Source organism: Folsomia candida, unplaced genomic scaffold (assembly GCF_002217175.1).
Source record: "Folsomia candida strain VU population unplaced genomic scaffold, ASM221717v1 Fcan01_Sc006, whole genome shotgun sequence".
In the NCBI taxonomy this organism is placed as follows: Eukaryota; Metazoa; Arthropoda; class Collembola; order Entomobryomorpha; family Isotomidae; genus Folsomia; species Folsomia candida.
The window spans coordinates 7,945,970-7,959,921 of NW_019091198.1; the positions used below are offsets into that span (position 1 = coordinate 7,945,970).

The window sequence follows — 13,952 nt, forward strand, 5'->3', positions numbered from 1 at the left end:
GCGCCTGTGGGTACAGTGCCGTGAATGACAAAAAGATGAAAGATCATGTAGGGAGAATTTTGCATACGGAATTCGTTATTTTGATATGCTACTACTTTTTGACCGTAATAGAAGGTCAAAAATATCAAAATTTTAATTTTGGTAGTTTTAGAAGATTTACAGATATTATTCACTCACATTCGCTACTTCATTGCACCTGTGGCTGCGTGTATTAACAACACAGCACAAATCCTGTTACACAAGAATCTGACATACTTACATCTCCTTCTTTTTACATGTACCTATATGTTTCAATAATTGTCCAACAAACATAAAATATTGTTGGTTGGTTGGTGTACCTTTTAACCTTGTTTTAAATGCACATGTCGTAACAACTGGTAAGAATCTAAATACCAACACCTTTCATGAGGATGAAAATGAAAACAGCACATACACCGAATTAGTAAGGTTGCTAATTGTGCGGATTGTTATTTACTGAAACAATATGCAATTTTTAATATCTAACAACACACTAATTTACTAGTATACAAATTGGAGTATAGATAAAATATTTTTGTTTTGCTGTGAAGTAAAGGTAGAAAATTATAAAACTATGAAAAATACTTTTTTTTACTGAATAATAACTTATGAATAAATACATACATCGAAATGTCATGGGTGGGCCAGGGGGTCTGGAGACCCCTAAAATCGTATTATATCTAGTGCTTGTTCATAAGCCCCATGTTATAATTTCGATATTCAAGGGGTCCGTCGACCCCCTTGACCCCCCTCATTTCGTTGTATGAATAAATAACAAATGTAATAATGAGATTCGATCGAACACAGGTACAAAAATCTTGTCAAAATTGGTAACAATTCTACAAAAAAAACGTGCTACTATTTTGCACCCTTACATAATACTATTAAAATGAGTTTTTAAACGGTTTTGAGGACTCGATTTCTAAAAACTATACAGTTTTATTTATACTCGACCTATTAGTTTGCACCATTACATGATATTATATACAAAATAGTTTCTATTATACAAAGCTGAAAAATACCATGCAGTATATTCCAAAACCCGTATAAATTTTTTCATCACAGTATGACTAATATATAAAGCGTATAATTTCTCCTGTAGTAGATGGCAAATAACGTTACCGAATCTAAGACTGTCTTGCAGATTTGCAAAAGATCACATGCAGCTTATCATCCCGACCACCAAAGATAAGCATGTCCTTATAACACACAGACTTTGAGAAATTTTTCTCGTCACTGCGGACCGGGTACAGTACCTCCTCTTGGGCTTCATAACTAGTAGTATTTAATCCATACAGCATAAATGTGTTGGAGTCACTGGGCCGAGAAAGTAAGTAGCACTTTTGTGCAGGATTAGCTGTCGCCCCACTTTCCGATTTGGTGGAGACTTTGTTTTCGTCTGTAGGGTCGACATTATCATTGCTGGTGCATAGTACGGTAGGGCCGATCAACGGATTTTTGAGCTTCTGCCGTCGCACGACGATGTTCCCGTCCATAAATGAAACTCGCATCACCTGACCCTTAGTATCTGTCAGAATCACTTCCGAAAAATTCGAGACCTGGCAGTTGTGTACAACAGGTTCGAACCAAGTGTACGTTGCATTACAATCTTGCACTTGTTTTAACTACCGCAAAAAATAATAATTCAACATTTGCTTTCTCATTTAACAAAGTGATATACATATTTAAGTGTTTGTTCATACTAGTTCTCCATTGTGACATCCTCTAACTTCAAGACCATCAGGCAATCCATAGACTGCTAATGTTCCACGGGCCGTCTTCCAGATCGCAGGAGACGTAGTCGCTCCGTTCTCTTTTTCTCGCAAAGAGGGCCATTTTTGATGCCCCCCCAATGAGATGGAATGTGCAGTCACCCCGCCTATAGCTGTAGTAACTAGGACAGTATTCTCCTCAATTACGGGAGGAAATGATGAAGATCTAGCCCCAATCCGCTTAGTCCATATAGTCCTCAAGTTCTACAATAAAGGATTGAAATATTTTGTTATTACCCTAATCAATCTAACCACAAAAACTTTCAAAAAATATTTAGCTACAATAAAACTCACCATAGTGTCGAGGCAGGATATGATATTATCGCAATCCATCACGACAAGTTTGGAGCAGTCAGCATTCAAAGCAACTTTGGATCTAATCGAACCAGTACATATATAAGATGCCTCAACCTTTCCATCAACGATGGCAATTTTTAAGACATTCCCATTACAACATCCTTGAAAAAATTGAACAGATTTTTAAAAATTAGTCCGTATATAATAATTAGTGAATCTATTTCATATGGGACACAAGTATTACACTAGTACATACCTAGATAAGCATAAGAACCTTCATTAGAAATGATGGCTTCTGTCTCCACTCGACCGGGGATGTAGCAAGTCCAGGCAACTGCCAAAGTCGATGGACATCGTTCACCGAGTCGAACTAACCTCCTCAATTCCTGAGTATCCACAGCAATAATAGACCCAGAATGCGAGCCCACAAATGCAACATCTTCGGCAATGCCTGTGAAATAACAAAAAATATATATTATTTTGTCATTGAACTTAAAAGGAACAAGTATATATAACTCAGAAGAAAATCAAAGCGTCACCTGAAGTAGACATCACGGCTGTTGCATCAATGCAAACATTCATGTTATATTCGAAAACTCTGACGACTTTGACAGGGTGGGTAATGACGAAATTGCTAGGAGCGGAAGGGTCATTTAAACGTGCTTGTTCGATCGCGTCAAACACGCTATCATAGTCAACTTCGTCGGGTCCAGGTCCCCAGGGAAAATCCCAATAATCTTGGGCAATATCAATTGCTGTTGTATTCATCGTGTGGCTAGTGACCATTTCGGCAGAAACAATTGCAACTTGGGCTGTTTTAGGCTGTTTTTCGACCTCCTTTGTCAAGTAGTGGCATATACCAGCGAACGTGGTGACGGACAACTTTTTGAAAATAGTGTCCTGTAAAGTTCCGAATAAAGGCGAGCCATATAGGCCCAGACAGTTAAAGAAAGCTTCCAGTAACCACATTCCGAGAACTGATGTCCCACCAGCTTGATAAAAATTTTCTTTTGCAATATTTGCTAAATGTACGTTTGCAGGCCTTTCTGTTGCTATTAGCCAGAGGGGATGAAGAACATGGGTGACAGTATCCTCATCGATGTTATACACTCCTGGCCATCTGTAATTCTGAATACTAGCAACTTCCACTATTTCTCTCACGTCCAACTTCCCATTCGTGGTTAGGGGAATTGTATGAACTGCAACCACACAGTTAGGATAAAACTCTGGATGGATATCTAGTTTCAAACTTGGAAAGAACGAGGCTCTAATTTCTGCTCCAAGGCCAAGAATCGACGACTCCTGCTTCTTCGGGATGACAATAAGATAAATTTTCCCATTGTGCTCGACACCCTGGGCAAAGTTGAGGTGTCCAGTGGCCATAGCCATGTCCTCAATCAGACAGAGTGGAATCTTCATTCCCGAGCGTTTGACGATGGTGTCTAGCCGGCCGACAACTTCAACACCCAAATGAAATGAGTCATGCAGAATTGCCAAGTCCTCTGTGGAGATTTCCAAATTGCCCATCTTGATAACGGCATTAGAGGAAGCAATTTTTGGATCTTCCTGAATAATATACCCGTCCTGATCGATCACAGTACATATTCGGGTCGACGACTCTGTAACAAGGAACATATTCAGAAGTGAATAAAAATTTATATGATACGAATGTAGTTGCATTTGTACATTGAAATGTAGGTAATGCAAATAAACGTACTTATAACAACTTGGGAATAGCCCGGCACTTCCCGAGCAGTAGGACCTGTGAACATGTCGGTCCTAATCTCCGTCTCCAGCATGCCTTCTCCAGAGCAGACAGGTTCGTTGTTGTATGGGTTGATCACACCGAAAGAGGCCCAGCAAGACATTTCAGTTAAACCATAAAGATTTACCAATGTTCTTAATGAATTGAACATTTCCAGAGAAAGTAATCCACGCAATTCGGATTTGGACAAGCACTTTTCACCACCAAGTGCTAATACAGCCAGTGTCGAGATCTGATGCTCGAAGAAATGAACTTCATTAAGTCCGGCTGAAATTTTACGCAGAGTTGATGGCGTAGTTTGGATTACAGAAACTTTGTGTTTCATAAATACTCGTCCTAGTAAATTTCCATCATGCCTAATATCGTCTGCCGTGTACACAATAGTGCCTATTAAAGAAAAACCATCGTAAAGCGCTAGTACAAAAGTATAAACAAAATAACAGTATCTAAAGTTTATTAAAAATAGCCTTACCTCCTGAACCCAGTGCGCAAAATAAATCGCACACACTTGGGTCAAATGTGCTTGGCGACGATCCCCAGAGAACGTCGTTCGAATTGAGTTTCCACACGCGCGATATTAGGTCATGTATATTGGGTGTAATGCATTTGTGGGGTACGAGAACGAATTTCTTGTCACCAGTACTGCCCGACGTTTCAACTGCATATGCAAATCTAAATGGCTGCAGAAACCTGTCATCATAAAAGACTCCATCTCTTGGGAAGAGTTCCACAAGGTACAACAATTTAAAAGACGCCTCTTCTCGAGGGGGTAACTTCTCATTCCCAAATCTTATGAGGGTGGTTCTCACTGCGTTTACTTGAAACCACTGGTGAAACTGACTGAATAATGCTCCTCCGACGAGTACAAACTTCATTCCGAGCAATGACCGTCCCCTTTCTGCTCGAGTCGTCCAGTCTTGGTCGGATCCAAGATTTAGAACAGCACAACCAGTTCTTAAAATCCTATTCAAAAAGAAGCCACACAATTATTTTATATCGTTACCATACTTTCCTGTATAAATGAGAGTACTTCCAGTTAAATAAGTAAGCTTAAACATACCCTAGTTGTATGCTTGGGAAGAATTGGTTCTTGTGATGAAGAACGCCAATAAATCCTCTCAGGTCGGTGGCAGCAAAAAGACTGGATTTAACTCTTGAAGCTAATTTATCTACTTCAGCATATGTAAATGATCTGCTTGGTCCTCCAAAATCGTAAATGACGCAAATTTTATTGGCATCCAATTCGTGTTCAAAATAAAGATGCAACAACTTCTTGAATTGGGGCTTCGTTTTCTCAATTCGGGAGAGCAATTGTTTATAGATACTTTCGGTCTCTCTCTGCACAGCATCCAAGTCAACTCTGCTTGAGGCCATCTAAAAGTACATCAAAGGTGAATTAGTACTTGGCAATTCATTCTTTTAGCCTTATTTTTTATTAATATATATAAGACTAGTGTAGAAGCCCGTCAATCGACGTGCAAAATAAGCCCGTCGATAAGCCCGTTGCCCCAACATTAGTGAAGTTAGCCTCTCCTGTTCTCTCTGCAGAGTGGAGAGAGAAAAGGGGAGGCTAACTTCTCAACTAAGCCACCGACCCAGCCAGCCAGCAGCGATACACTCGCCTGCTTTATATAGTTTAGATAACGATATCCATCTCGTATCTTATCACATGCCAACATATTTAAATCAAAATTGTATTATAAAATCTTTACTAAATTCCCAACTCGTCAATGTGCAGTGATGTTATATTACTGATATATGATACGCAAGTTACTTCACACTTACCTCTCTACTTTTCCTGAATCTTATAGTCTATTCTACTATTAAGTTGAAAAGTTGCAAACTATTACTCGTCGTAAAGTTTAAAGTAGATAATTTTCAAAACTTTGAATTAGTTTTAGAGTCAAAAAAGTTAAAAAGTTAAAAATTTGAAGATCCAAAAAAGTTTCCGAGATTCTAGAAATGCGACTCACACCACGCACGAAGTGAAGTGGAATGAAGTGAGCGAGGAGAGGAGACGCGTGGCCACGAGGAGCACGAGGAGGAGGAATTCTGGCGGTGGCAGTGCCACCCTTTTCTCAAAGAATCCCTCGTGCTGTCCACCGGGAGATAAAAATTTGAGACTTAATCATTTTTTTTTGGTTTGGTTAAATTTTTGAAAAAAAATAGAAATTCTCCGTGTAATATTGGAACAGCTATTTTCGAAATAATAAAAATATGTCCGCCGGTGTTCGGAGTTTGTTGCCATATAATCGTCTACGAAGGTTGAAGAATACTCATAATGTCTGGATTGTCTCCGTCTTGCCGGTCCCTTATCAAAAGTTTTATCGCGAATGGATGGGGAGTGAGGATAAGGAGACCCCCGTCCATTGGAAACCTGTGGATTCGGAATGGGTACGAAATCCGGAAACGGGGGAAGTGTAAGTTATCTAAATACATAAGAACTGAGAGTATTTCACTAGTTATTTCATAATTCCAGGATTAAAGAGTTTGTTTATGTGCAGGAAACGATTTCAAAATGTACCCATCCCTGTCCTTTATCCGGACCAGATGCACGAAGGGCTGTGGGGTGGAGAGGGGGTAATTGAAGGACTGGTTAAAAAGGGAAAGTACAGATGTCCCGTCCCCAGATTTTGGGTTCCAAATTTCTATAAAACTGTAGTCTACAGTGAAATTCTTGACAAGTATTTGTCTATCGTTGTTACTGAAAGGGCTTTAGAACTTATCGACCAACACAGTGGTCTGGATAGTTATTTGCTAAATGTGAGTTATAAATCATTTGGATTGCATAATGTGATAAATAAATCTAAAATTTATATTTAATTTGATTCATAGACCCCGGCTTATGACCTCAAAAGTTTGCTGGCGTTAAAGTTGAAAAGGAAACTGCTATTTTCAATCTTGGATAAAGATTTCCTAGTTAATAATTTGGAAAAACAGACAAATCTGGTTGAAAAATATAAGGACTGCCTCATCCCAGTGAGTCATTTTTCTATTTCATTATAAAATCCCTTGTTATATGTCATGGTAAAAATGTTAATAATTCTAGAGAGACGATGTCGAATGGTATGGATATTCTGTGCAGGAAGCTCAGTTAAAATATAGAATGCTGTTAAAAGAGCAAAGTCAACCAGTGGCTTTAAAACATGAAATCAGAAGAAAATATTATCAGTCATTGATTAACAAAGACTTTGATGAACCCCCTACAGAGTAATTTGTTTATTTTTTATATTCAAATAGAATTACCGAGTTGAAGTTCAATATTTTTCATTTTTTTTTACATAGATCCGTATCATGGGTGAAGAAGATGAACCCTTTTACAAAGCCGGCTCAAGCCCCATAAAGTAAATATTTATATATTTCTAGCAGAATGACATGAATTGAGTCACTAGTATATAGATCTTTAATTGAGCGTATAATTCACTATGATTTAAGGAAATTAATTAATGGTCGAACGTTTTATAATATGCATAAAAGAAAAGAGTTTAATTCAATAACACGGCAACGTGGAATTTATTATTATTACGTTTTCTTATAATGCGCATATCTCTGACTATATCAAAAGGTTTATATGGAAGGTAATTTTAAGTGATACTGCAATCTATTTGTCCATCCTTTGGTAAGCAGTTTAGAGTCTGGGCAACAGACCTCACCAGATAGGTCATGGTCCCATAACAGCCGGAAGGAGCACTGTCGTAAAAATGTTGACAAACGTTGGCAGCGCCCCCACAGACCAAGGCACTATTTGGACCATGTGGGGCTTCAATATGGCATAAATCTTTGGCACAACACAGAGTAGCATCTCCGTTGATCTTGATCTGTTAAGAAGTTTCAAGAAAATTAGCAGCTGCAAGACATAGAATCATAACGTTAAAGAGTAAACTATGCTACCTGATCTTGAAGAAATATCTTGTTGGCTGTATGAACGATATGTTCAACAAATATCGTCTCTCCCAAGTACGTCACCAAGTTATGTTCTACAACGAGGGTCAGAACCATCAAAGCCTCTACAACTAGTTGGCGATATTCCGGTTGTGGAATAGTATTTAAAACCGTTTCAACTCTTAAGGCAAACTTGAGTTCTCCAGAAGTCATCTACAAATTAATAAATCAGGAATCAATTGTACATTTCTTGGCATGAATTAGCGACCTAGGACCTTCCATTGTATTTAACTATTACCTCTTGCGTTAGATTATTGAGTAATGTCATGCCCTTGATGTTGAGCCCTTGACACTGCGTAAAAATGCATATTTGATATTCCATGATTTGAGTGAATTTCTATTTCGATTTTACGGTATTAGACTTTTACCCTTTCTAAAACTGCCCAAACTCTAGGATAAAATCCACGAGGGACGCGGTTTAAGGCTCCATCTAATCTTCGTCGCCTAAGCCATTGACCTTGCTGTTTTTCAGCATCGGATTGTTCAGCGTCTCGATAAAATAGGCTGTCGATATTCCCCTTTTTTGAATATACAAATCATTTCATTTTACTTTTGTTTGCATTACATTTATCAAAATAAATAACTAGTATTTACATACAATTACTAAACTTACTTTACTGACTTTGGTAGACTTGGTACTAATCACAGAATGATGGCTAAGAGTGTGTCCACTTTTCGCAGCTACGTCCGCAATTCCGTACTCATTAATTTATGTATATCAATCTCAAGAATTCAGACAAAAGGTTCGAAACTTACATATGCTGACGGCAAACTCTTTTCCACTCATGATGTGATAGAGAAGATTCTTCATTTCAAAGGGGGACAGGTTGAGGAGACAATCTGTGGCTTCATCCCCAGGGCATTTCAGCATCCTTGCTAACTCTGAGGCCATTACCTATATGAACAATCATCAGATAAAATGTTGTAACAACCAGGGATGACTTTAATATTCGTGTTTCTATACTTGAATTATGAGTCCAATCCTCAATCTCAACATTTCTTGAAACAATTGGGGCTCTGTTCTGATGAACATGGCCAAGTAAACGACCAGCTCTTGAGTCAGCATAGCAGTACTTTCGTCATCCCCGTACACCTGGTGAATTATTTGACGCAGCTCCACTTCTGGGAGGGGACCCGTGATGGTCTTTTCTAAGTGTGGTGGCATTCCGACAGTGACCTGTTTCTGCCTCACTAGCAAATCTGTCACTGCTTTTGCCAAGTCTTCCACCCGTTTCCCGAGGATTCCTGTGATGCACAAGGTTCAAGCAATTAGTTCATGATTAACATAATTAATGAATTAATTAATTGCGCCAACTGACCTGCTGAGTGTCGAACAAGCCCCCAAAGTTTCTGTTGACATGCTTTATCGTACAAGCCCTTAAGCAAGTCTTTAACCGTCACTTCCACATTGTTTTCGTCCCTTCCTGTTAATTATTCATTAATGTGAAATTCAAGCATATGTTCACTATGAATTAATAACTTATTGCACCTGTCACGAAATCCAAGCCATGAGAAAAGACCAAATAGTGAATAATATCGCCTTGTTCCTCCAGACTTTCCGTTTCTCGAAGCATGGACAATAATTCTTCCATTTCAGTGTTTTCAAATTGAGAATCAGATTGAGTCCTTCAGAAAATTAAATTATAATTGTGATTTATTTCAAGATCCATAAATGAATATTGAAATGATCATGAACTTCTACCTGTGTCTGGTGCCTAGCACCGACCAAGTGGGTCTAGGAGCTTTCTCCTCTGTGACATCATCTGGGGGGGAATGATCTCTTGAAGTGCTCGGAGTTACAATGATTGGTTGTCCCACAAAAATCGGTGGTGTGATACGACGCTGCTCCTTCCAGGTTGATGATTGGTCCTCATCGAAAGTATCTTTATGAATTAGTAGAAATAACCATTTACTCCAAAAGTTTGTTTGAAGGTAATTTGATCTGGGTTCAACTTAATTAATCGCACCTCTATAGATTGACCTCGTTCGCTTGATGGTCCCTTTTAGAGAGAGTCTTCGTCCCTGAGTATCCTTCTTCCTTTGCCTGGTTTTCTGTGTGGAAGCAGCCGCCCCTTGAATTTTTAGCCTCGGAGCTGATGATAGTTTTGGCTTGAGTGTGAATGCCCTCTGAAGCTGTTCCTCCAAGTATTCCTGAATGCTAGGATGTAGCTCTGGAAAAGTAAAACATTTTAGGAATTAGTGCCCCCTTTGCAACATGTTGTCCAACTTATGTACTTTCAGGTATTCCTTCTTCAATACTTCCTAGAAAACTGAGATTCGTAATGCATGAAGTGCTCAAGAAATCTTGAAGGTAGCCTAAGGTAACCCTGCAAATCCAATCAAATGATCACAATCGGTCAGAAGTCTCATTAATTTTCATTATGTAGTTTTGCATAGGAATAGCTTAGAGTATAAAATATTTGTGCATGCATACCGAGTGCCTACTGTGTAACCACTCCTTAGTTTTTTGATGGTTGTAACAATTGACATTGGAACTTTCCCGTCCTCTGCAAAATTTGAAAAATTTAAGTCATGGTAAAAATTTTAAGCTCGGCTTGTTTTGCACTAATTTATTAGTCGTGCTAATTTTAAACCCTTAATGTATTAGTGAGTGATACATGTAGTGATTCAATTTGCAAATATTAATTACAGATTACAAGCAAAAGTCCCTTTGCGAATATCTCAAACATTATGTTTCAATTTGATTTTGACGTTAGGAACAATGCATGTCATCATTTTGAGATGTTCTTTTTTGTTCTACTTCATTGCTATTTTGAGTTTTAAGCAAAGTTATGGTTTCAGTTGATAAGTTGGATTTCTAGTTTGGTTCCTACTCCACCAAGAGTTGATAAGTCTGCAGAATTACCTCCCAGGAGAGAAGAGTTAAACATGAGAATGACCGTTGGCCGTCCAATTTGCCCAGTCCAATTGTTAGCAAGAAAAGCCAAGTCATTTTTGAAATTGTGAGCCAATACTTCGGAATCAAACATCATGTAATTCGCTTCGAAGTCAAATCTCTGCACTCGAAAAACAAGCAATTTGGTTGATTGATTGACAGTTTCATGTAAAATTATTAACTCATTTTCTCGTGTACATATTTACGGAAAAGCTATTAGAACAAGCCATTCAAATTAATTAGCAAAATAATAACAATTCAATTCAAACTAAGACTAATAAAAAAGCAACTCATTCCAAAAAATAAATGAGAGTCGAACCTAGATGAACATGTCTGAAAGTAAAAACAACCAAAGGACGGCCTAACACGTTCTGCCAGGCAGATTTCAAAAAATTCAGCTCGTTTTTAAAGTTGTCAATCATAAGTTCATAATCGGACGCAATGTAAAATCGCTGTTGATCCATCAACTAAATATAAATTAAAGAATTTTAGATTTACGTAAACTACAAATGAAATGTACATATATTGTGAAAAAGCAAACTTAATGAGACAAATAACAGAAGTTTAGCGAGACAGACAATGAGTAGTTCAAAATGCATCAATTACAGATATATGGCACACTTTAAAATGTAATGTTCATACCTGAGGAGTGAAAGCAAATATTTTGTCTTGCAGGGAGTACAACTTGCTCGTACATAAAATTCCAACATCGCGAGACTGTCTGCCAGATAGTTCCAGTTTTTTGTTCCTGCCTAAAAAAATGACAAAATTATTAGAAATCGCATTTACATATATTTAAAATTGGAAAAAGTACGTAGTTTTAAGTTTTTACCTAAATAAGCATAAAGGTGACTTAAAACGCGTGCAGGCTGTACTTCTATTGGGGTCACTTCCGCAATCGTCTGAACATTTATGTCAAATTGCTTCAATTTAGTTTGAATAGCCTCATCTTCGGCTAAAATGACGACCTTTAAACAGATTTAAATGTTTGATTAGCTAGAATTAATCGTTTATCTTTTCCAATGAAAATACTAACCTGTACAACTACATCTGGCTTTTTCTCTGAGCCTAGACGTCGATTAAGAGGATCTAATTCTCCAGGGGCAAGAAAGCCCTTTTTGTAACAAAACAATTAATTCGATGATAAAATATTATGTAACAAATTGTAGAAGAATATATATCAACATTTCAACTCATATACCCACTTCTTGTAGAAGTCTTCCAATTATGAATAGACTTTGTGCCCACATAAAGGGAATCCGTCCAACTGGTTCTCTAATTTGGCTGCCAGGATTTTTATATTCCTCACTAACTGTAGCAGCAGGAACTGTATATAATTCGGGAACTAGGCGAAGTCCATCTTCAGTTTTTATTAGTACCTGTGAGACACAAAAGATTTAATTTGAAGATTGTGATTCGAAATATTTTAGAAATTTGGATTACAGTAGATCAATTACCTCGTCTAACGCGTCACTAATTGCAATAACTCCCTCCGTATCATTCCTAAAACAGGCGTCAATGATCATGTAACAGAAAAACAGTGGCCACTCACACTCAATATTTTCAAACATTCGTAGCTCCCATGGCTCATAGTATAATCTTGTTGGGTCCTACCATAAAAGATTATTTATTTTGTTTTCATTATCCATTAACCAAATTGCTGTGATCACAGTTTTTACCTCTTTCGGTGTTTTATAGCCATCTCGAAGAAATCTTTTGTATCCATAATGACCCTGAAGTTTGGAAAGTATCGTCTTCCTCGTCAATTTGATTAAATCTGGATCGTCAACTGCAAATGCTGGGAAACCGATGATGGATAAAAGCCCTCCATCAACCTCTTTCGAATTTGATTCTCGGGGGAGCATGGACTGGAGAACAGCTTGACACTTTTGGGCCTCGTCGGCGAGAACATGAATCACAGACGCTGGTCCACCCCTCGCCCCAAACAAATCCAATTCATTCATCGCCTCCAAAGCTGCTTTCGCCATTCCAATCGAACTCGCGTTCAATTCCGGAAGTCCATGATTACTTTTGTCCCCTCGTTCCCAAATTCCATAATCCTGCCATAAAATTAATCATAATTAATTGCCTAATTAAAAACTGCACTATTCTAATTACTTTCCCCTACATACCGGAACACAGTATGCAGATTCAATATAAAAGACGAGATTCTGAATGAACGCGACTTCGTCCAAGGTGAAGACCACTTGCAATCCAGAAGCTGTCATTTGCGCCAGAGTGAGGAGATAAAGTGATACGGCATCAATTTGCAAGTGTCCCCACTCCCCATCTCCCACGACGGCCTGGCCAGTTTCCGAACTATATTTTGCATGAACTGCATCCAGTGGAGATTGCGATGTCTTGAACTTTTCTAGTTTGTCTTTTTGACGCATCATTGACATGAGAAGTCCACGCATCAATTTAACACAGCTCTGAAATTGTATTAATCAGCATATATATTATATGCATACATATATGTACGTGTTATAAAAAGACTTCAGACACATTCCTCGCAGAAGACGCATTAGACTTACTTGTTCTAATTCATATGTCTTGGCACGATCTTCGTCCATATCTGCATTCTTTTTGTAGGCCATTGATAATGCCCAGACGGACATGATACTATAAACATTATCTCTGATCCATGCATGCTTATTTGTCGGACTTGCAGGTAATAGACCTGTTACGGGGTCCTAAAATTCGGTCACACATTAGAATGACAAACAGTTGAATAAATCCAATTTCATGGAATTTCGCATTTTACCTGGTAACAGAGTATTGTGCGGTACAAGAGTCGATGGTAATAGTCGAGTCGGACTCCGGAATTGGTTCTGCTACGCATTCTGACTTCTGTAAATTTAGTTCCTACCGTTTTTTCCGTTAGATCAGAGGGTGAAAGCATTTTAAATATGATGTGTTTGTGCACTAAATAACTTCCAGGATTAACTATTGATTATAAAATTGCTCAACAACATTGATCAATATCTGGCGAACGAGTAACTAACTAGACCAAGTTGTGGAAGGCACTACTAATAAATAATTGCATGTTTAAGTCTACAATCAAAGACTTCTTTTGGACATGTATAAACCTACTTTTCCTTGCACGAGTATACATCGTGGCTTCACGTAAGAAAGCCAAACTCGGGCCAACCGTATAAAATGTATGTAACACAGATCCAGCCAGACTGACTATTGAGACAACGCTTATATACAACGCTTATATTTCTTGTATATGCAAATACAAGTAGTACATCTTTTTTTC

General features: G+C 38.1%; 3 protein-coding genes across 4 annotated transcripts; 1 reads left to right on the plus strand and 2 right to left on the minus strand.

Annotated features, from left to right (window-relative positions):
• Positions 1–443: 443 nt before the first annotated feature.
• LOC110851180 (beta-alanine-activating enzyme) lies at positions 444–5,817 on the minus strand. Its single transcript, XM_022098846.2, has 9 exons — positions 5,638–5,817; positions 4,913–5,226; positions 4,325–4,815; positions 3,805–4,239; positions 2,627–3,706; positions 2,344–2,538; positions 2,085–2,248; positions 1,722–1,994; positions 444–1,643 (listed from the first exon to the last, which is right to left on the minus strand). Exons 2-9 carry the CDS (start codon positions 5,224–5,226, stop codon positions 1,146–1,148), a joined length of 3,450 nt encoding a protein of 1,149 aa, XP_021954538.1. The 5' UTR covers positions 5,638–5,817; the 3' UTR covers positions 444–1,145.
• A 19-nt stretch (positions 5,818–5,836) lies between these two features.
• Positions 5,837–7,346, plus strand: LOC110850744 (39S ribosomal protein L28, mitochondrial). The gene is made up of 5 exons (XM_022098282.2): positions 5,837–6,272; positions 6,357–6,615; positions 6,688–6,831; positions 6,902–7,062; positions 7,138–7,346. Exons 1-5 carry the CDS (start codon positions 6,070–6,072, stop codon positions 7,193–7,195), a joined length of 825 nt encoding a protein of 274 aa, XP_021953974.1. The 5' UTR covers positions 5,837–6,069; the 3' UTR covers positions 7,196–7,346.
• LOC110850743 (probable phosphorylase b kinase regulatory subunit alpha) lies at positions 7,342–13,864 on the minus strand. Of its 2 annotated transcripts, none has more exons than XM_022098281.2 (23): positions 13,455–13,864; positions 13,225–13,383; positions 12,823–13,122; positions 12,370–12,750; positions 12,148–12,300; positions 11,896–12,069; positions 11,727–11,804; positions 11,523–11,658; positions 11,333–11,442; positions 11,010–11,157; positions 10,229–10,301; positions 10,030–10,121; positions 9,762–9,965; positions 9,497–9,677; positions 9,284–9,420; positions 9,114–9,218; positions 8,759–9,039; positions 8,551–8,689; positions 8,408–8,475; positions 8,163–8,312; positions 8,033–8,086; positions 7,744–7,947; positions 7,342–7,670 (listed from the first exon to the last, which is right to left on the minus strand). In XM_022098281.2, the coding sequence occupies exons 1-23, from the start codon at positions 13,590–13,592 to the stop codon at positions 7,437–7,439; spliced, it is 3,699 nt and encodes a 1,232-aa protein (XP_021953973.1). In that variant the 5' UTR covers positions 13,593–13,864; the 3' UTR covers positions 7,342–7,436. The 2 variants fall into 2 exon arrangements, with proteins under 2 accessions (XP_021953973.1, XP_021953972.1); XM_022098280.2 differs by lacking the exon at positions 11,010–11,157 and adding an exon at positions 10,661–10,811 and having other exon boundaries at positions 13,455–13,863.
• Positions 13,865–13,952: the final 88 nt, after the last annotated feature.